General features: G+C 38.7%; 1 protein-coding gene across 1 annotated transcript in view; it reads left to right on the forward strand.

The window, feature by feature from the left end:
• LOC129095315 (ligand-dependent nuclear receptor corepressor-like protein) overlaps positions 1-24,306 on the forward strand; it is a 62,640-nt gene that overhangs the window by 21,125 nt on the left and 17,209 nt on the right. Inside the window, exon 2 of the mRNA XM_054603715.1 lies at positions 22,136-22,201. Within this exon, the coding sequence (XP_054459690.1) occupies positions 22,136-22,201 (66 nt within the window). The remainder of the gene's footprint in view (positions 1-22,135; positions 22,202-24,306) is intronic.

Below are 24,306 nucleotides of genomic sequence, written 5' to 3' on the forward strand. Positions count from 1 at the left end.
AAATAAAACTCCATATTTTTCACTTACTCCCAGTTGGAGTATAGTCATGCAGATAATTATATATATATATATATATATATATTATTATATATACATCATCTCTTATATATATATAAGAGATGATGCCGTTGAATTTCCGATTGCTTTAAAGGACCACAAACTAAATTCCATTTACCTCCATTGTTTTGGGGTAAATCTCTCTTTGTTAATCCTGAGTACAAACAACCTGAACTATCTTGGTGACTAGATACTATTAGAGGTCAAGGGAGAATACATTTTTTTGCTATTGGTAACCTTTTAATTCCTGCCTCTGTTTCCCATAATATATTTGTCCTTTCATTCTGGCTCCGCTCTTCCTTTCCTCTCCTCCCTGTTGGCTGCTCTTCTGCTGTAAGATGCTTTTTGATAAACTGCTCAGATAAAAATGAATTTCAAGTGTTGTGGTTTCCAGCTTTCCGTCAGTCAGACTTTGACAGAGTTCGTGGCTTTATTTCCAAGTTTTAATTCCCTTCTTTTTCTACTTTCTTGTGTACATGCAGTAAGTGTGCGTTCGGGTTTTATAAGGTTAATGAACCTTCAACGCCCACATGATGCTGAACGCCAACCAGCCTCAGTGACATCTGGGGTGAAATTAAGTTTTATATTAAGATTGAAAGTTCCTAGTTAGTTGATAAATGATAAAGGCTTCCATAGACTGGAGCATGTTCGGTTTACAGTAGCTACTTTAGAAGTGATGGAATTTTTGAATCTTTAAAAGTCAACTTTCCCCTGCTCAGCTACGTTTCTTTTTTTAGAAGAATTTAAGTCATTGTATGCCCATTATGTGCAAAAATACACTTCAAACTACATTTGAAAACATCAAATTATCATTGAATTTCACTCGGAAAAATCAAACAACATACAATTTTTGTTTTGTTCTATTCCCAGTGCGTGCTGTGATCGGTTAGGCACATTTCTGCAACACAAAACAACAAAAAGGAAAAAAAATTCAGCTGCAAGATGCATGTAAAGTGACAGTCCTTGATATTCTCTAAGCTCTTTTGTGTAGTGTATAAGAGGCCTGTTTATGTTGTCTGTTTTTATATTTACACAGATTTGATGTTGCCTTCTTGTCCCGAGACTTAAACCTTCTTCTTCTTTTCCATTATTAGTATTTTTCTCTTTTAGTGGGAGTCAATGGCAGCTGCAATTTTGCCACAAATGTCAGCACATGCGGTCATTAGTGTGTGTTTTAGGAGCAGCGTTAATGTAACACTGGCTTAACGAAGATTAATCTGCCTCAATGTATGTTGGGCAGTATGTTTTTTGGGTGGGGGGGGGATTTAAATCCATAATGGCTCCTGTGAGTTTCGCTCTCATCCCCGTTCTTCAATGGAGAAATGTCTCCTGCATAACACACACACACACACACACACACACACACACACACACACACACACACACACACACACACACACACGTATGCATAAATATAGAGTTAGTCAATCATATTGAGGCCTCAGTGAAAGCCTGCACCATGTGTTTACGTAGAGCGGGGGGAGGACACGGGTGGAGCTTCACAGCGGGGCGGCTTCTCTCTCCTGGAGGAATCGCTGCTCCATCAGATCCTTTGTTTTGTGTCTTATTAGAGAAAGAAAGAAGATGCCCTCTTGCTTCTCCAGAAGCTGATATATATTTATATATAACGTAACTGTGTCTTAACTCTTCGGTTTGTCACAGCGATATCATGCACGCCGACAACGGCTGAAACCAGATTATGTCACAACATGAGTTATGGTATGTGTCTGTGTTTTAGTCTCCTCTGAGTGACATTCATTTGCAGCTGTTCAGTGCTAATTCAACTGCAGCAGATACAGAATGTAGTGTAATGTTTATGTCACTGAAAATGATGATTTTTTTAATCACAGAAAAAACTGCAGCAGTGCAACACCACTAAACCACACAGAGTCAGATGTTTTTTGTATCTGGAACTAAAACAGCAAAATTATTCAAAAAGTTCCTTCAACAAGCTTCACATTTCTGTTCATCGTGTGTGTGTGTGTGTGTGTGTGTGTGTGTGTGTGTGTGTGTGTGTGTGTGTGTGTGTGTGTGTGTGTGTGTGTGTGTGTGAGACACTTAACAGGTATAATTTTAGAGGCAAGAAGTCTCACCTGGTGATAATGCAGCTGTAACAATGAAGGACGGGTGAATCACATATCATATCAGACAGAGAGAGAGAGAGAGATTCTAAGAGTGAAATCATTCAATGAGGGAATAAAAGAATACAAAATGGTATTAAAGAATGAGCAAACAAATAAAAAAGAAACCATACACCACAGTTATTAAAGAAAATTAATGAAAGCGAGAATAAAATGGATGGATAAATGGATGATGGGAGAGGAAAAGGTATAAAAAAAAGAGATTTTTTTTGTCGCCCGATGAAGGTCGCCTTCAATCCATCCTCGCTCGGTATGTTATTCACTCTTTAACCCTCACACATACTCTGTAAATATAGCCCTACAATGACCACATAAGCCCTCTGTGTGAGAGTTTATGTATGTATGTATGTGGAGCCCTTTCGCTCTCTTTTGTCTCATCCAACATTTAAATCTCATAAGGAATTTACCCACGTGGGACGAGTCGAGAGGAGAGAAAGGGGCCGGCTAAATCAGCTATCAACCGTTTAAACCCAAAAAGTCAGAAGAAAAACACACAAAACAATGTGAAAGGAAAGGAAAATCAATGAATAAAGAATGTCAGCAGCTAGAGCTTTATAAGTGATAAAAAAACTAATTGATAAAGCAGAGGGAGGAAATACATGAGGGCGTCAGCGGGCTAATGGCGGCCACACGCTACACAACAACACAGTACAATAGGAGGTGTAGGGCTGTGGTCTCTTGTCTTGGAGGCGAAGTGGTGCTCGTACCGAACAATGAGGCTCAGATGGGGGGGGGTTTCCCACTTCAAGACTCAGTGCTGGGTTTGACTGTGAGGGATGTGGAGACCCTGCTGTGTCACCAAAACAAACCGCAGCGCCGACTTTGTAGTTCAAAAATGCATCTTTGTCTTCTGTCCACATAAATCTGGGTTTTCCACTAATGAAAATTGGGATTTCTCAGGTTAAAAAGATATAGCATGTACGGTATAATGATGTGTTGGAGTAGTTTATTAGATATTTAACCCGCTGAGTTCCTCTGTAATAACTGAGCTGTCCCTCAAGTGGGAGTTTGAGTTGGGGAATTGAACCGCCGATCCTCTGATTGAAGGTCGACCCCGCTCTACCACTGAGCCGCAGTTGCAGTCTTATTGGTCAAACAAACACAGAACTATCACCCAGGAGAAAGCTGTTTGTGTCCCGTGTGAAATGAAATGTCAATGTTGGGTTTATGCGCGAGAAAGTCTTCTAAGAGCGGTTGTTATTTATTTACGCAAGCTGTGTTGCTATGTTACGTTGGTTGTGCTATTTTGTAATGCTAAATTGTTGAGCTACGTTGTTGAGCTACGTTGTTGAGCTACATTGTAACCCTTTGTCGCTACGCTACATTGTTACGCTACGTCGTTACGCTAAGTTGTCACGCTATGTGTTACGCTACGTTGTTGTGCTATGTAGTTGTGCTACATTGTTGCGCTACATTGTTGCGCTACATTGTTGCGCTACATAGTGTTGAAGCGGACAGTGGTGGAGGTGACGTAACGTTTATATTGGAAATGTTCCTCTCTTCTCTGAGAGGCTTTAACTGTGAAGCAGCTGTAGCTTTTGTGGAGTAAAAACTGACATAACATAACTCTCAATTCTTCAGCGACGCTTTTCCCCTCTGAGGCAGTTCTTGTGGATTAACCACAGCCCACACATTAATGCATTCATGAATTCATATGTACCTAAGGAGAAACGAGGGAAGACATCTGATGAGGAGAATCACCTGAACAGCTGCAGGCAGCGTGAGCTCTTTGTTCTCTCAGAGACTCTGAAGTGAATTATAAAAACCTTAATAACGAGCTTAACCATTCATCATTAAATGATCAAACATGCGTATGGTGTTGTGTGTAGTCCTGTGAAGGAAGCGCTATACATTTAGACATATTATCAGCAGGTTTTGTGTATTTCTGAATACAAAATTGATGCCAAAAGAGTCTCCAAGACTTTTCATATCAGGAGTTTTGTGTTAAATGTCAACAAACGAACATTTCATCCTCAGTTTTTTTCCATCTGGCTTCACCGTAAAAAGTATAATAGAGCAGAAATGCCACATAAAGATTCTTCAAAATGTTTGAAGCACATCTGGAATAAGATGCATCCAGCAGATTAAACATCATCACATCTGTTCCGGACGAGGGATGCCTCACATCTGTCCGCTCGGCTCCGCTCTGCCGTTAAAAAAAACACATTTATTCTGCGCTTAGCGGAGAACCTCGAACCTCGCCTCTGGCTTTAATCACTGGCATTAAAAGCTTAAAAAAAATAACACACACATACACACACACACACACACCAGCCCACCCCTCTGCTGCTGTGTTTGGACAGGAGGATGGAGAGGGGGGGAGGTGTTGCACCTTCAGAGCGTTTCTGCTGTCCAGTAGCTCAGCTGTTCGCCAAGCATGACGTCACTGTGTGTGTATGTGTGTATGTATGTGTGTGTGTGTGTGTGTGTGTGTGTGTGTGTGTGTGTGTGTGTGTGTGTGTGTGTGTGTGTGTGTGTGTGTGTGTGTGTGTGTGTGTGTGTGTCCCTCCGGTCAGAGTGAATTTTAATTCAAGTGAAATTTAGGTCAAGTGGGGGGCAGATGAGATTGTTTAGTGCAGTAATGCTGCCTGATGCTTCTGCTGCTGATTCAAAACAAAACAAACCGTGTGTTTGATGCTGCACGTGTGTGTGTGTGTGTGTGTGTGTGTGTGTGTGTGTGTGTGTGTGTGTGTGTGTGTGTGTGTGTGTGTGTGTGTGTGTGTGTGTGTGTGTGTGTCTTGTATTATTTGTGTTGTGGGGACCATTAGTTTACACATTCACATTGTGGGGACTCGTCCTCCTTTTTGGAGACAAAATGCAGGTCCCCGTAATGTTAATCATTATGTTTTAGGGTAACTTGAAGAATTTAATGTAAATTAATGTAATGTACTCTAAAGTGTATGTGTGTGTGTGTGTGTGTGTGTGTGTGTGTGTGTGTGTGTGTGTGTGTGTCAGGTTTGTGTGCAGTGAGTCACTGAATCATATTAGATATCTGCGTTACAGTTGCAGCTCAACTCCACAGAATCCTTCTGAGTGAACTCTTTATAATCATCATTAATAAACATGTAACTGATAGTGTTGACAAACAATTAAATGATAATTAATCATGTTTAGTAATTATTAGTAATGCTATAATTTCTGTTTTATCATTTGATTTGTGTAGCATGAAAGGGGCTGTCCTCGACCAAAGAAAGTCGGTAAAGTTTCTCCACAAAATCTCACAAAAGCAGCACTTTATATCTTGTGTTTAGTAGAGATGCGTTCATGAGTTTCTTTTATTCAGCATGAAAAAGCACAAAGAGACTTCTCAACCAATTAGTCGACTAATTGACTAAGACGGGGCATCCCAGGAAATAATTAGTTTATCTATTGTATCATAGCTGATGAAGACAAAAACATTCTGATATCAGCTTATTCTTACACACAATATAACATTTTAAACAGTATATTAAGTATTAGTTATTGATTCTCAAACAATTTATTAACCTTTAAGAAATCGTTTGTTAAGCATCCATTAACATTACATAGATAGATGGACCAGAAACCAATTATTAACACTGAAAAGTTCTTGATCATTCATCTAAATTTTATTTATAGATGATTTTACAAAGTATTTGTTTACCATTTAACAAAGTACTGTAATCATCACACATGATTAATACAGATAATCTAAATAAATTAGCCATTTACAAATATCTGGTCTATAATGTAAACAGGTGATTTCCTAAAAGTTTACAAATCATCTGGTAATCATAAACAAATACTAAATATAATATATCAAATCTAACAATGTGTGCAAAAATGAACTATTACAATAACATAGATTATTGCATTTACTGTAATTAGTAAACTTAATAAATTATCACTTTATTGTTTTTCAACATTAACGGTAATCAAACTGAAGTTGAATTAACTAATTAATCGATTTACTTTTTATTAATTATGATTATTATAAAGTGCAACTAATGATTTAAGCTCTTAAATGTTGTTTTTTGTCAGAAGATTATTTTCTTTTGGTTTTTATACTGTTCTAAAATGAATGGAAGATAATGGTTGCAGTATGTCAGTGTGTCATGGATAAATTCGTTATACTGAAGCATAAAAGCAACAGTAGAGCTCTTTTTTTTAATCTCCAAACAATCTGGAGATTATCTTCTATTTATGTGAACATTAAAAAGATAAAAATCTGATTAAATAACACAAAGATTGGTGCCTGTTGGCGACAACACACTGAACAGTATTTCTTTATATATTTTGTCTCCTCTTTTTTCTGTTCACACTCGACAAGTGGAAGCATGTTCTGAGCTGTTGTCACCACAGACGGTTTTTGTTTACTGTCAACTGAACGGTTTCCTCTGCCAGGAGGAACTTTTGATGAAAAAAAGAAAAGTGTGAAATCAGTCAGAACTAAACAACCCATTTATTTTTTTCTTCAGAAAACATCCTGGACCGTTTTATTCAGTGAAAATGCATTTTTTTCTAGTTTAGTTACAGATCAGTTATCGATTATTGAGATATGATGAGCTTCTGGTACACATTTAATGAGTTTTGTCAGTGTTTGTTCAGTGTGCCGTTGAGTTCATCTCATACATGTGAAAGACGTCAAACATGCAAAATTATGATTTCAAGCCAAATTTTTTTAGAAAAGCAGACTTGTGACCAGAACATTTCTGATTTGAATCTCTGGGGTAAAAATGAATCTGTTGCGTGTGGAGAGTCAAAACATTAAAACTCTGTATATGTAGGGTGGTGTTTGGAAAAAAGGAAATGTATAATTAGATGTGTTTCCATTTAACTGTCAAGAGAGTTTTAAGATTTTTATTTTTAAATGTTTTTTAAAGAAAAGAAATGAAAATTAAAGGACGTTTACATCAACTGGTTTGGAGCGAATTAACTTGGATACACAAAGCGTAGTTTCCTTCTGCTTTTCAGTTATAATTTTGGCAAATAAAAATACTCTTTAAACATTTTTATCCTTCACATTTTTTATCTAGTTTACGTCAACGACAACTGGAAATGATTTTAATTCCAGTCTTAGTCGACAAAAACTTATTACATTTTAGTCAACTTTTAGTCGAAATGATTTCTCTCGACTTTTTCATCTTTTTGTTAATCAAGCATTAGTCAAATGGCTTTTATGTGTCATCAGATTATAGTGACAATTTCAGTCAATCTACTGCCAAACCAATCATTTTGTCATTTTATTCCCGTTTCCATTGATCTTTTTCTAATGCGAAACTTCAAAATGCGCATTATTATACATGAACATGGCTGTTGAATCGTGATCATCCTCTGGGGAACATGAATATCCATAGCAGATTTCATAAAGATCTGCCCAGTAGTTGTTGAGATTTCTTGTTCTGAACTGAAGTGTTCAACAAAATTATCACAATATTGACTTTTTAATGTAAACTCGACACTTTCTGCAGCTGCTTCAAAATAAAAGCATCCCACCCCTGTCTCTTAGCTACCATTGTAGCCTTATTGTTAGCCAGGAAAAGCTCCGGCAGCAGATCATTCCTTGCAGATCCGGAGTAATTTCTTAAACCTGTAGCAAAGTGTAGTTCTTCTTTATATCAATGAATTCCAAACTTGACTCAGGTTGGTGCTGAAAAAACCCCACCCTTATCAGAAAACTGCCGCCGATTGGCCACGAAATGATGGTGAAGAGGTGAAGGCAAAAGCACACACCGTCAACTTCCCCTCGACTAACAAGATTAGATGTCAGCCTCGTTTGCTTTCCATTCTCATTTGTGCTGTGGATTATTATCTTTTTTTCCTTTTTTTTGCAACGCAGTGAAGCCATTTGTGCTTTACTTCCTTAAATCCCCACCTCCCTTTGCAAAATAACTTGAGAGTAATTACCGGAGGAAGATTGGGCTCAGAGGCTCCGTGTTGGGAGATAATGAACCGGACAAAGCTCCCGTCTTCACAGCTCTTTGATGCTAACGAGGAGATTCGGCCTGTGATTGTTGACTGGCGTGTCAAACACACAGCGTTCACACAGTCGCTTACAAAGCTGAAAACTTTGCCACGCGACAGAACGAGCTTTTAGTTGTTGGTTGGGTTCACAGCACTAAAACAGTACATTCCAGATATTCAACAGCTAAACTGCATTAGTTGTCCTCTACCAAAGAAACTCTTAGACGACTTACAACTCATGCAAATTCGTCAACTCCAACAAAAGCATCACATTAAATTGTATGTTTACCAGAGATGTGTTCATGCATTTATTTTATTCAGCAAGAAAAAGCATAAAAAACAACTGATGGCCTGAAGAAATCTTAGTCTACTAAGACCAAAACAGCTGATAAGTCAACTTATTGACTAAAAAGGACAGCCCCTAGTTGTTTGCAGTGTTTTACAATCAGTGTTCAGTATCTTACTTTCTAGAAATAGTTCCTGCTGACAGCCCATTTTGATCCTCAGGCATTCCAGCAATTTTTGTTGTATTTTCATAAAGTCAGAGGCTTTAAATTCACTGATAAAACAAAAGAATTGCCCAAATCGAAGCGGAAGAGCCTGAGATATCCTGACTTTAGAGTCAAGTATCTGTCCATTCTTTAAAACCCAGAACTTTAATAAGCTCCTTCCAGATCCTAAAGACATTATACAATTTAAACTAGAGTGGACTTAATGTGTTAAAGCATCCGGAGTGCCTCCTTTTTAAAAGGAAGCAGACAGGCTCACCTTCATTGGAAACGCTTTTCAAAACGTTTCTTCTTCTTTGCTCGTCTGATTATTCTTTAAGCACCGCTACTGTATTCTGCATTGTGCGTTAACATAGAAAAGAACAAAAAGACAATTTTCAGGTCCATTTGGGGAAAAGCTCCCCTTAAAAAAAAAAAACCTTAATGGGGGAAAAAAGAGGAAGAAACCTCAACAGAGGAGGGTGAACAGAAGTGCAATAGATGTCAGTTTTCAGAGGGCAACAGGGCAGCAATCGATACAGCGGGACACTATGTACTTTGAATGTGGCCTGACTCTGGTTCCAGATCAGTTACTATGAAGAGATATTGTGTTTGAATTCCCATTCATCTGCATTGTACTGGGGGCCAAAAAGACAGATCTCTCAAAATCTGGTCCAATCAAAACTATTTGCTAGATGTTTTGTTACAATTTGGGTGAACTGACCCTTTTGTCTGAGACTCCAGGAAAAAGCCTTGACATAACTCAAAAGCCCATCTGTTCCTTTTTTTCTGTTGTGCTGCCACTCAGAAACAATTATCTCCCCAAGACGACGTTATGCAAACCTGTAAAGAACTCCCTTCTTTGAAAAGGTTGATGGTGAATGAGCCGGTGGATTCCAGCTCAAACCTGCAGCTGTGTCAAGGACGTCGCGTTGGGGGTCAACTGGAGGTTTTGTTGGCGACCATTAGGACCGGCGACAAGGAAAAGAGAAAAAAAAAAAATCGGCCTTGTGTCGCTCTCTTGAATCTGAAAGGTTTCTGTTTCCAGTGAATTGCAAATTGCTGCCCTTTAGAAACGATAAAGTCTTGAGTGCTTGTTGGAGGCCCGTGGTGCATTGAAGCGAGATGGTCTATAAAAGGGAAGGTCTCTGTCTCAGTAACAGTTTAAAACCTTTTCTCCTTCTTTTACATTCTTCCTTCTCCGCCAATGCAAGATAATATTTTAGATTCCTTTCATTCCCGCTGTGAATAATTTGTCCCTCTAACTGAAAAGAATATTAATAGAGGTCGATGTGCAAGAAAAAAAATGTTACCTCGCTCTCTTGGCATTACAAAAATGTCTGCAATTCATCCATTCATTTATTTCACCGCTTGTCTTATTGTTGACATTCTTTTTTCTATCTTTTTTTCTTTCTGGCCTTGTAGCGCAATGAAAGACACACACATGTGGAGGGGAACATGGTTTCGCCATAGAAATGACAGATTTGTCTTTTTCACGGTGAAGAAAGAAGGGATGCACATTTTTCAAGATGTCGGATCAAAGGTTTGCGATTATTGCAAGAACTAGCTTACTTTCTTTTATGAAAACAGAATGAGAGAGTACGTTTCCATTATTATTAAAAATCTTTAGCAGTGTCAACAGTAGACCGAAGACATTCACTACGTTTACATGCATCAAATATTATGCAGAAATTGCAAAAAGAACACTATTCTACCAAGCTGTTCACATGGCTAATGAAAATGAATGTCCCACCAATATTCCTGTTTACATTTAGCCATGTATACCTACTATATGTTAACTTAGCCGGCCTCTTTCATTCCTTCAACCACCTTCTTGAAAAGATCGGCATAGCAAAATGTCTTTTTTTGCTTCCGACCAGAAATGTTGGCTTTTGTTTGTGCATGAAACTCTGCAAACTGCTGTTAGTTGCTTTGTGTATAACTACTGAACAACACAAAGAGATGATTTGCATATTCCTGTTGCAAAGAATGCTCCTAAAACCAGAATATTTTCGGTATTTAACACATTGTCTCAATCGGAAAATGCTACTTTCTAGATTCGATTAATCGATCAGTCAATCAAGAGATAATGAACCTACAAGAATGTTTGATGGATCCTTTATCAGCGAAACTCCAAACTATTAGTTTCCACTTTCAAAATTGGTAATATTTTAGTTTTCTATCATTGTAAATGGAACATGTTTGGGACTTGGACTGCTCACACTGAACAAGTAACTCCAACATGTCTCTTTAGGCTCTGAGAAAATATGATTGGCACATTTTTGGTGCATTTTTTAGACATTTTACAGGGTAAAATAAAAATGTATTCATCAAAAATCTAATCAACAAATGATCATTAGTTGCAGCTGGATGAATTGATGAAGTGTCATCTAGAAGTGTAACTTTTTAATAATGCATATATTTTTTTGATGCTTCTGATCCAGAAGCTGTTTTCATCCATAGAATATCCAATCATTTTTTGTTTTTTTGCACCATTTTCAGTTGATTCATTTGTGCACATTTATCACCAACCATCACGTTGTTCTAGCTGTAAAACATCCAACCCAACACAAACCGTGAAGTCGGTTAACCTCCTTCTCCTCTGCTTTGCCTTGCAGCTTTGCTAGAGATGCAAACACACCACCAGTTGGGTTTCTCTACGCGAAAACTGAGCATGTGCAACTCTTGTAAACAGAAAAGTCACATGACTGAGTTGTAGTTCCCTTTGCTGGACAGATGTTCAGTGCCCTGGTATCCTGCCAAGTTTAGAGATTTTTGGCAGCAGCGGGGAGTCGAAATAAATCCGATTTCCATTCCCCTTTTATCTTTTAAATAAGCATGATGGGTTTAGCTGTGCTCCATGCCAGTTAAGAACACTTAATAACTTAATTTGTGCAGATCCTAATCAGATTATGATTCAAATTATCATGCTTGGTTTTACAGACACTAACATGCTTTTTATAGAAATATAACGCGATCTTGGAATTTTTTTGCCTCTGTGCTTTGTCCGTCTGTCTGGATTCCTTCAAACATGATATCCTGTTTATAGCGTTCTTCCTCATTTGTAAAAAATCCAGACTTTGACTATTGATAAAATAGTAATTTCTCATGTGATCACAAACATTTCAGTGTTGTGCTTTTAGATGCAAAGTACGTCTGTAGCAGCTTTCCAGACTTTAGATCAATCAGAACAAATGTGGTGGCATTTTTAACGCCATATCTCTGGACACCCTGGAGAAAATGTCCTCAAATTTGGCACAAACTTCCACCTAGACTCAAGGATGAACCGATGGAAATTTGGTAGTGAAAGGTTAAAGGTCAAGCTCACTGTGACCCCTCATCCGTCCCATCCTCTTGAACACAACATCACAGGGAAATTCAAATTTGGCACAAATGTCCACTTCGACTCAAGAATTTAATTATTAGATTTCGTTGGTCAACAGGTCGATCTGACCTCTTATAACTCAAGAATTCATATGATTATAATTATTACAATGTTACACAAATGTTTAATATGATCAAAATGATGAAGTGATGACATTTTGGACAGACGATGACGCAAACTGCAACTTGACCGGTTGGAGGAGGCAAACAACTGTGTGATGGTAAATCTAGTTTATTGACCAGAGTAACTGGAGATCCATCATATTGTCCTGTGAATTTTCTCAGACATAGTTATAATTAAAAACCCTGATGGATTAGGTATTCCAAGTTTTAAAGTATTTCCTCAGTTTGAGCAGAATTCACCTCAATTTACTTGAAGGATGACAGACTCATGTTCGTATTTATCTCAAATACAGAGTTCTCACCTCGACGAAAAACAATCAAAACATTCCAGAGCTCAAATAAACTACAGGGTGTGAAGGCATCCTCGTTCAGAGTCGGCCCTCTCTTCATTCCTCAGTCTGTTCTCGGGGTCTTTTGCTCCATCAAATCCATGTTGTTTACTTCTATAGCAGGCAAGTTAATTGGCAGAAAATAAAAAGAATACACCACTTACCACTCCCATTCATTAATCCCCCACTAATCACCACCAACCCCGACATTAATTTGCACAAACACACACAACCCCCCACCCATCTCTCCTTTTAATTGTTTTCAATTTGTTTCTCGTTAGCACTTTCAAACCCCTGCACTTCCTTCTTTTCTCACTTTTTTTTCCTCTACGTCTAACGGGGTGAGAACATGCGAAAACGGGGGGGAGGGGAAATGAGAAGGGGGTTGGACAAATTCAAGAAGAAGAAGTGAGTAGCTATAAAATCTGAAGACCGGTATGTATTCAGAGGCTCTGTGCAGAAAGGTAATACTTTGTAATATTTCCAGTTGTCCTCACATGTAGCGGAGCACAGAGGGCGAAAGGAAACACGAGATAAAGAGAGAGAGAGAGAGAGAGACCATCCTCATCCTCCTTCCTGCTCTCCACCACATAATGAAATAATTAGATAATTAGATGAGTAATTGCACTAATTCTTATTTCTCTTTCCTCCCGCTGTGACATCTGCTCGGCTGCAGAGATGAGCAAAAAGCGAACGGGGAGAAATAAAAAGAAACCTATATTTAGAGCAGTCTAACCCCAGTGCATTATGGGGGAAACATGGACCCGGATTTTTAAATCAGTTGTACATTTACTCTTTTTTTGTGTGTGTAGGAAAGGAGAGTGTACAGTTGCACATATGCAGTCATCCAATGAGCTGCTGTTTGATGTTGGGGAGGTGATTCATCAGCCAATCAGAGAGCTCGACCTCTTTTTTTTTTCTCATCCTTCCCTTCTTGAAGTCATAACCATGTTCAAATGTTGAAAGTTGGCTCAACGCTATGGCAACATGATGTAAAAACACCAAATCCACTGTCGTGATGTGTTGGGCTGCGTGTGATGGTGTCTATAGTCTCGGGTTGGTTCGCCTTCTTGTGAGACGCCGCCCAATTTTGCTTTCTTTTACAGTATCTCTGCCTCGTTAACCAGCGTGTGTGTGTGTGTGTGTGTGTGTGTGTGTGTGTGTGTGTGTGTGTGTGTGTGTGTGTGTGTGTGTGTGTGTGTGTGTGTGTGTGTGTGTGTGTGTGTGTGTGTGTGTGTGTGTTAGTCACTGAAATAGCTGCCAGCGCACATCAGCCTCCTTTGAGCTCATCACCGGATACTTCAGAGAGAGAGATAGAGATGAGATGAGATTAGGGATTTGGTTTGCCGAGAAGCCGTCAGATTGAATGGACACACTGTGTTTAGTGTGTTTCAGCTTCATGTGCGTTTCCTGTAGTTTCATTGAATCTCTGCGTTTTTCACCACGCCTTTGGCCAATCGTGCACGTATTTGCTTTATTCATTTTCCCCCTTAATTCCCCAGGACACACACCCACACACACTCATACATATATATATATATATACATGCATACATGCATAATAACTTAATTACTTCTCACTTCACAAGAATTGGGAGTTGGTTAGCCATAATCTTAAAAATAGAGTATTGCTTACAACACTATTTTCCTTTTTAACACAGGTTTATTGTCTTAAATTAAGTAAATTAAGATTGATTGAAATTCATTACTGCTAGTGTTGCTTTAATTTCTTCAGGCACAAGAGACTAATTCGATTTAAAGAGAGGCAAGTTATAAGTTTGATTACTTTTATTTTTAGTTTGGTTTTTAATTGACAGAATGGACATTTTTAATCTACATTCCGTTCTGTGTCTGCATCAAAACACACACAGGGAAGTGATAGGCAGTCGTAGGATACTTATGCTACATTTATTTAATTTGTGTGAGTTTAGTTGTTTGTTAGAAAAGAGCCATGCACATAAATGCAATGTTAAGAAATCCTTCAGTTCCCACAACAAAAACTTTAACATATTTAAGTCCTCACAAGGATGCCCTTTTACAAATCTTCTCCCAAAAGGCTGCACTTAAATAAACTAAAGTTTGAGCACACTAACATGGGCAATAAACTGAAACAAAAGAACATGTGATCATGTGTTGACAACACGCATATAAAAGCTTTTCTTCCTTCCTCTGGTTTTTTTTTTGTCCTCTGCAGCCTTGAAATCTCCACTGAGGCACCAAGGTCAAACAGAATTTTTATTTATTTCCAGCAGTCAGTCAAACATCATGCAGTCAGTCAAACCAGACAGCCGGTCCTTGGAGACTTGAGAACATTGCCAGGAACGTCACAAGAAATAGAGAGAGAATTCAAAGAAATGAAGAGCTCTCAGAAACGGATTCACTTTAGATACCGAGGTCAAAGGATGTGCAGGATTCAGTCCGGTGTCATTTTTGAGGAAGTAAATGAATGAAAAAAGAAAACATATCCATGTTTGAGCAAAAATAATGACTCATTTTGGGGGTTTTAGGACTCATTCCTGCAGAACTTTTTCGTCCAGCTCTGGACTAACGCTAATGTTGGCCTAGCTTATGTTGGACTGCAAGTAACCACAGCCACAATAAAGATGCTTTATGCTACATTTGTCTTATTGTTCTTGGTTTTTAAGGTTTTTTCACGTATTTCTCTGAGATCAGGCTGTTCTGCTGGCTTTGTAGCGAACTAGCTTGTGTTAGCATTTGTTTTTGTTGTTCATACAGAGCAGCATTTTAATGTCTATACAGATAATCAAAGCGTAAAAAGCAACAGAAATCTGTGAAATTCTAAATGTTCAAATCTTCATATTTGTATCATGTGCATGTTGGTGCACGGCTAAAGATAGAAATGTTCTTCATGCTCCTTTTGTGGAGGGTGGGTCGTCAAAATGTCCGTCCTAATAATGAAGACCATGCAAAGGAACATAAACAGTGCCGGCAAATTTCTGTTTGAGTGTTTGTGGTTGCTGGCGTGTCATGTGATGTCCCTGTCACCAGAGTGGATTATATGTTTATGCTCCGTGGAGGTCAAAGTCGGGGTTAAAGTGCAAAGATTTACACGAAATTATGTTATTCTTACTTAGTTTCTTTTTTTTGAAGCATGGCTGCAGCTAATTGTTGTGCAAAGATCATTAAGATCAAAGAGTTCTGTTAACGTTTAAGGCCTGATTCGTCTTGGATAAAAAAAATATTCTTTCTACTTCTCTTTATTGTTCACAATCTATATCATATAACGAGTTAATCATCATCCTAACATCCTCTTTTGTTCGTATGATTGCTGCTGATGCTAACTACTCAAGAAGATTGTTGCCATTTTTATCCCTTTTAACTTTAATTCGTAGGGTTAGGAGAATGAACATTTAATGCTTCTTACTGTTATATTATGTTTATAGTATAGAAAAGCGTAGGTAGGGGAGCAAAGGTGATGCTATGCAACACATTTCTAAATCTGTGTATATATAAACTTGCTTTTTAACCAAAGCATTCGTGTTGAACATAAAGTGCTTTGGGAACAGAATTGTTCACATACTTGTGTTTATGGAATGTTTCCACCGAAGGTCACACCAGAGAATCAGACCGTATCGGAGACGGATATTTTGTCAAGCATATTTGTCATCATACAGATGTGGGTAAATTGGTCTATTATCTTGTCCTCCAAACTTTTCATGTATTCCATCTTGCGGTGATTTCTGAGGATGTGCAATCGTCTCTCTGGCACTCAAATTATTCATATTTGTGAATTAATTAATTTGCAGTTTGGATAATGAAAACTGCAGGGCATTAGTACGCTTTTAAAAACACATTTTAGTGACATTTGCATATGACTAATTATTGTCTTATGATTTTAGGGACCCCCAAATTTTAGCTATTAAGGCTTTTAGGAGGTCTGAAGTGTCAATCAAAGGGTCTTGGGGGCTCCTAGTATTTTGCACACTGTACAGCAGCCGTTTTTTGAATGCACATTTAAAAAAATATATAAAAACGTGTCGCTCAAATCAATGTAAATGCTTCAAAGCCATATTATACTACCCACACACCACTGCTTTGGCATCTTAAGTCCTTTTTACTTTCACTTTCTATCCTGCTGTCGTGGTTGCTTAGCGACAGAGTCGAACCCTACCGCCAACATAGAACCAGGGTTACAAATGCAAAGTAACTAAATTACTAATCCTTCACACAAACAGGACCCAAAAAATTTGATTGCTGAAGTTTTTGCTGACTGGACATAAACTGCTTGTTGATCTTTACGATCTCTCATACATGTGGTCTCACTTCCTCTCTTCTCTTAAGCCCAGACCCCTGTTGGGCTTAATTAGGTATTGATTTGATCAGGGCCAGGCGAGGGTGGCCTGTTCTAAGAGCTTTAGTCATGCTGCATTATTAATGCTCATGCAGCACTATATATAGCCGAGGTCCAGCGGTCACAGGAAAGCAGAACGTCGGTTCCGTGTTCCTCCGCTGTTCCGTCTCCGCCTCCCTGGTTTGGATGGATCGCGGCGCTTCCTTTCGGTGTGGAGTTCCTTTTTCAAAGGTTCTTAGGGAATTGGAGGGATGCGGTTTTTTGTGTGTGTGTTTTCATTGGATGAGAATACCCTGAATGAATATTTGAGCAGCTCAGTTTGTTTGTGTTTGTACGGCGTTAAGATGTGGTTCCTCCTGCTCTCGTCATCACGTCCACTCTGAAGTAGATAAATCCAGCGTTTGTTGTTCATTTATGAAACATTCTCAATATTAAAATACAAAAAAAGGCTAATGGCTCCGCTTCTGTCTCCATAGTTACACTGTGTGGTCTCCATGTCTCTCTCACAGAACAGGAGTTACATTTATAACTGTTGTTTTTTATGTCTTTACGCGGCCTGTAGCATTTAGCTCACACATCCTGCGTTGTCCTTCTTTACCAAAAAACATCAGGTGACGGGGGAGGAGGTGAGAGACGTGGTCTGTTATAGATTTCTTACAGATGGGGGGGTGGAGTCGGGGTCTAGATGACGGAGTACCTGGATTTTTTTTCAACACAACGGAATGAGACCAGGATCAATTGACAAAGTGACTGCTCACATATTTTTACTCCTTAAAAAGACAAATTTAAGCAATCCTTGTCAAAAGTGATAGTTTTGTTTATATGTTTGAAAAAGAATTGCCAAAATATTGAAATAGAAAACTCAAGTATCAGTATGGATTGATTTGTCTTTAAAGATCCTGTGTTTGTTTGCTTTAGTCTACAAGTTAAACCTCCATAACTCTCCATAATCTCTTCTTTTGTCTTTCAATATTAGAAAACAATTTTGTCTTTTCATTGACGTGTTTTCCCAATTATATTGTTAAACGTATGAATGAATGTAAGAGAGCATTTTGATCATTAACTACCTGGTTCAAGCAACAACAAAGCTGCTCTGAAAATATCTCTGATCAAAAGCTCTATTAAATGTCTGTGTGTTTATGTGTGATCAGCATAAATACTAATAATAGTCTAATCCACTTCAGAGAATATGTTTGTGTTTTCCAGATTTGTGATTCTTGTATATGCAAATTAAATGAACTTGATTTAAGAGGATCTTTGAGTGTAAAAATGAAAGCAGCTACTGTTTATAACCATATCTGGAAACCCCGATATAATGAATAATTTAAGCTTTAATTGATGCAGATATGAGGAGTCACGTGTTTAAATACTGAATTGTGTCTTTATGTAACCAACCCTCCGCTCTATTATTTAACTCATATTTCTCTGCAGCAGCTCTTCCCTCAACAAGGTTTTTATTGTTGCGTTTCATACGTTCACATCACATATTTGAAGTCTGCGCTGTGTTTTTTGCCCTCTCTGGTTCAAATGTGGATTAGCTCCATGTCTTGTGATTCCCTCCATGCATGTATTTGTATTTGTGTGTGTGTGTGTGTGTGTGTGAGTCTCTTAAGTTTGTGTCACGCTGCTCTCGGCTGCGCTGCTGGACTCTGTGAAGTGAAACGAAGTGACACAATGGAGGTTGGGGAGAACACTGTATATATTTATATATATATATATATATATATATATATATATACATTCACATGCATTTTTGCATAACATCCCAGATGTCGTAACGTGTGTGTGCATTTGTATGTATGTGTGTGTGTGTTGTGATGTCATGTGTGAGCGCTTTTGGGCCCACAGTGTGTTCACTAACTGGCCTACATTTCTGGACCTTTTTTTTTTTGTGCCCGTGGCTCGGAAAGACTTTGTCGGCGTTATCTCATCGAGCCAATCACATCCTCTAATCTGGTTTTGGTCCAATCACATTCGTCCAATCGCAGCCTCTGCCTCGGGGGGGGGGATAGTGAGGGGGAGTCATCCTGTACTCTACGCTGGGGATGCATTTGTGGCTGTCACTTTAAATATGAAAACACTCTCCATCTCGTGGCCCAAATAGCACGGGGGCCTGGGTAACTTTGACTTTCAGCCATGATTTCTCACGCTGTAGCCCCTCCCCCCCCACCTACTTGAAAGGAGAGCTGTATTTCTGTGCTTATTGGCATCTGGAAAAGGAGGGGGGAAAAAAATCAGCTTTTGAAAATTCTTTGAAGATTCCGTTTTTTGGTTATCAAAAGCTGCCTTTGTAGGCCGCATGAATTTTGCATGTGCAGGTTTAAGGGGACATTCAGCGTGTGTGTGTGTGAATGGCGGGAGGGGGAGGGGGAGGGGGAGGGGGATGGAGCACTAATTTAAGAAAGCGACGAGAGAGGAGGTGAAAAGGGAGAACGTTGGTTGGCTCGTTCAGAGGAGGTTTGGGCAATAGGACGCATTTCTAATCCAGTGATACTGCAGTTTTGTAAACACGGCAGTTATTTGTGGATAATTCTAAAACCTTAAGCAGCAGTTTGCAAGTTTGTGTGTGTGTGTGTGTGTGTGTGTGTGTGTGTGTGTGTGTGTGTGTGTGTGTGTGTGTGTGTGTGTGTGTGTGTGTGTGTGTGTGTTGGTGTGTCTATTATACCATCACAACATGACGGTTCTGGCAGGAAGTAAAGGAACACACAACTTAATTAATTTCTGGCGTGGAGCCAACACAAACATAGAAGACTAAAGGACTGGTAATGAGGGGTATTTCACACACACACACACACACACACACACACACACACACACACACACACACACACACACCATGCCACCCTTAATCAGGAGTGCGCTCACTGATTTCAAATGAGCAGATTGTCAAAGATCTGAAATCAAATTTACTGAAACAATCGACTCCTTCGCTAAGTCCCGCCCCCTGGAACGCAGACTGGCCAATCATAGCTTAGCATCGCCCAGAAGGTATACTCCATGTATTTAAATGATTGTAGAGAGAGTTGTTCCTTTATTTCATGTTCTTCTTTCTCGATCTCCAGGTGATGTGTTTGTTCACTTTTACACTTTAGCTTCTATCTTTTTTTAAAACATTAGATCATATTTATTCAGAGAGTGCAGTTAGTGACAGTGTGGGCTCCATGGTAACGGAGCTCTGACAGCTTGACGGGTCCTTAAAAGGGTCATCTGTTTGTTGGAAAATAGCTCCAATGAAAACTTTATATGATCTGTAGAAATTGGTACTGTTGGGAAATTGGCAGAGACGCTGTGGTATTGTTTTATTGCATTCTGTATTTATAGTAATATTGATTAATTTGCAGACGGCACAGGCGCATTTCCAGATTTACTTGGCAGGTGAAGCAACAAGCTGCCTCCTTTTATTCGTCCATATTGTCATGATGGAGATGTAGCCGAGTTTGATAACAGCAGACTAATTTCACACAACATGTCTGGACCACTTCAAAATATGAGAAAAAGTTTCCTAAATCACGCTTACACACCACTTAAGAACAAATATGTTTATACATAGATTATATTATCTTGCATGAGGGCGAATGGACGTAAAGGTCCATTTAATGGTCACATAGTGGAATGTTTTTGATTGGCCCGGTCAGTCACATGACCCTAAATCCAACTGGTCATGTGTTTCAATGTTAAAGACTAAAGAAGGAAGAAAACAGCCCAAAACAAGAAGGAAGTGAAGCTGGTTTCAGTATCAAGATACCAAGAGTCTTGGTTTTAACCCTTTAACATTTGATACCAAATACAGAATAGTAATCTAAGTTCTTTGTAACTTGTCTAATTACTTCCTGTCTTCTAATAATGCAGTATTGTGTTAAAATGGGCTGTGATTCATACAAAAAACTCAAATTTAAAGCAGACATTCAGCATTTTATCCTCTTTGTTACTGTTTCTTTTACATTTAAAACCATCCCTCCATCCCAGTACAGGATTCATGACCGACCAGATAGTGTCCATCGCCGGTCGTCGGGTTAAACATTTAAACATTTCGAAACACATCCACAGTCCTCGAACCGTTGAACCTTCCCACCGGTTGGTCGTAACGTCGGCGCGCTGGGTCTCGAGGTCGGCCGTAATGATTTCATAACGGAGACGTAGATTTCGACGGGCTAATCGAGCTAGTTCAGGTCCCGGTGTTAAGCACGTGGCCTGACAAGTGGCTCCACTTGAACTATGTAAATGTGTGTATATGTGCTCCGGTAACCTTTCTACTCCATGTTAAAAACCCACACACAAACACACACATGTACACACAAACACACACACACACACACACACACACACACACACACCACACACACACACAGACTCACACACAGACTCACACACATATGCATGTCTTTGTCTCTGTTTCTCTGTTTCCATTTAATGGGGGATGAGATGGGGGGTTGGGGGAGGTGGGAGGAGGGGTCAGGTTGAAAATTGCAATATGTATTTATGTTTCTCTGTATGCGGTTGCCAAGCAACAGCGGGACAAAAAGGTATTTAGAGTTAATAAAAGAAGTGAGTGACATTAGCTTGGTGTATCGGAGGTAAAGCGCTAATTTTTCTTTAAGAGCCGAGAAGAAAGACAAGGGTGTGGGTGTGTGTGTGGTGTGTGTGTGTGTGTGTGTGTGTGTATGCATAGTGACTAATAAATGCTTCCACACCCTGTCTGTATAGGCGCTTATATGTGTGTGTGTGTGTGTGTGTGTGTGTGTGTGTGTGTGTGTGTGTGTGTGTGTGTGTGTGTGTGTGTGTGTGTGTGTGTAATAAAGTTTGCTCCTCCTCCTCCTCGTCGATATTTCGTTGTGTTTCTGTTTGTGTGCCCAAAAAGCCTTTGCAAAGCTTTGTCTGTGTGTGTGTGTGTGTGTGTGTGTGTGTGTGTGTGTGTGTGTGTGTGTGTGTGTGTGTGTGTGTGTACTCTCACATCATTATCCACATGTGTCTGTTGTGTCTTTCTTTGTATTATTGTCAGTTTCCAATAAAAAACAAACATATATATTTATGTCCATTAAATGCAACACAATTTCAGATTGCAGACTGCTTAGAGCTGCTGTTTTCGGTTGTGTTTTTAGTTTTTTGTTGGTCTTTTCCTTTTTGTTCTTGCTATGGGAGAGCAGTGGAGGCTGTGCATCAGCAAAATATACCCTACGGGAAACACACTTTGTCATTTATGTTCCTAACCTTTCAAAAGATGAAATAATGTCTCAAAAATCCTTTTTAATATCGCGCTCTGACAGCGTTTTTCCTTTTCTTTCAGGTTTTGTTTTACGTTGCATTAAAGCCGCTGTCACTTGTTGTTTTGATGGTAAACATGTCAGCCTGCATTAACATCACATCTCTTCTCTTTTCACAGGCTTTGAAAGCATCTTGGAAGGCTTGTTTGGGCCGGGACTAGTCAACGATATCACCCTATTCCAAGGTAAACAATGCTCAAAACACACAAACAAACAAAATGAAACTTTAAACTAATCGAGAACAAGAAATCTACATTGAAAAATCTTTGCTTATCTTTAAGTTATCAATACAGAATTACAAAGAGATATACAGTTAAATTAAAGATTGATGACTAAAACTGTAAAAATGGACGAAATCAAAGAAACAAATCAATGATTAGATCTTTTATTTTGTTATTTCTGCCAATAGTGTTGTTTATTCTGCATGTGTGGTTACATAAGATTATTATTAGTTAATTATGTCTTTGTCTCAAGAAAACTATTTTTGTTTTATGGAGAAAAACAAAAGGTTGTTTCCTCTTATATAAAATATAAGAGATGGACTTGGTGAAGTAAGTAGAAGGATACAAGTGTGACTACATCAGGTTTTCAAAATAAAGTGTTAACAAAGGTACGCTCTAAAAAAAAATCTGGAAATCAGATTAAATGGATTATATTCATAGGAATTATAAAACATGTTACCTTTGTCCCTAATGTATAAAAAAGACAATACCAGAAAATTGTGACAAAAATGTCTTTGGTCTTTGATCTTTAGTTGCTTAAACAATTAATTTGAATAATTTGAGTTGCAAACATCTCTCAAATATCTACATTTCTTTTCATATCTAAGTTATGTCAGTAACCATGTATTCAGAATTTATCAATTCTTGAAATATGGAGCAATGTGTTTCAATAGAACCTCAGGTATTCAGAAATGTACCTATTTCAAGGTAGAAATGTGAAAAATCTCTTTTGTGATTTTGTGTCCGGGCAGAGATGATCTGATACCTGCAGCCTTAAAGTGACAAAAAATGCACCTGCAGCCTTCATGGTCATAGCATGACCCACGTAAACTGGTCTCCAGTGTAACCAGTATGCCCGGTCTCATGTTGTCCTTTAAGACAAAGGGCGACAGTATTTCTGTCAGTGGGGACTTTGCACCAGACAGACAGACAGACAGACAGACAGACAGACAGACAGACAGACAGACAGACAGACAGACAGACAGACAGACAGACAGACAGACAGACAGACAGACATCACCATCCATAGAGCTATGATGACAGCATGACAATGAAACAAAAACAAACAGAAATAGTTGTTTTGTTACTTAGTTTCATCATGAACACTTGGTGATGAACAAAATGGATCTCTGGATGCTATAAGAGCTAACTTTGTGTTTGCATTTATGTGCATTTTGCAATTTACAGTATTTAATTACCTTTATATATATATATATATATATATATATATATATATATATATATATATATATATATATGTGTGTGTGTATATATATATATGCCTTATTTAGGCAGCATGGAGCCCGAGAGCTCTGTGTGAAGGAAATACAGCATTCACTCATATTCCATAACGTACGGTAGAAGTCACCAAAACGGTCAGAGAGGAGTTCCTGCTCTGAGTGACACAAAATAAATACGTATGTCGTGAGAATAAAGCAAGCGAAGACCAGTATAACCTAAACAACCAGATCTCTCTCTCGCTCTCTCTCTCTCTCTCTCTCTCGTCCTCCTCCCACGGAGAAACGAGGTCAACATGGTGTCCTGGAGTCATGTGACCCCCCTCCCCCACCAACTTAAGGCATTTTTAGAATATTTCTGGCTTGTGTACGTCATTTTTTCACTCATGCATTAAACTTCTACACACACACACACACACACACACACACACACACACACACACATTCTCGCTAAACAAAGCATATGGAGCTGCAGACGGTGAAACCTGTGCATGTGAAGTTTACACAAACACACAGCTACGTCACTAGATTACATTTAGTTAAATGCACACCATATTTTTTTCTTCTCAAATAGCCCTTATCCTCTTCTACATCGCTGATTAGTGATTTCCTACATTTCCCAGAATTCCCCGTGGCAGTCCATTTAAAAAAAAAAAAAAAAAACTATGGGGCACATACATGTTGCCTCTGCTGCAGTCGGTTCTCATCATGTCTGAAAATCGTCATGTGACGTTATTTTCCTCATGTTTTTACAGTAACTTGTTTTTCGTTGAACCAGATTCATTTTGCTGTTTTGGGATTTTTTTCTAGAATCTTTTCCTAAATTGTTGT

This window comes from Anoplopoma fimbria, chromosome 9, assembly GCF_027596085.1.
Source record: "Anoplopoma fimbria isolate UVic2021 breed Golden Eagle Sablefish chromosome 9, Afim_UVic_2022, whole genome shotgun sequence".
Classification (NCBI taxonomy): domain Eukaryota; kingdom Metazoa; phylum Chordata; class Actinopteri; order Perciformes; family Anoplopomatidae; genus Anoplopoma; species Anoplopoma fimbria.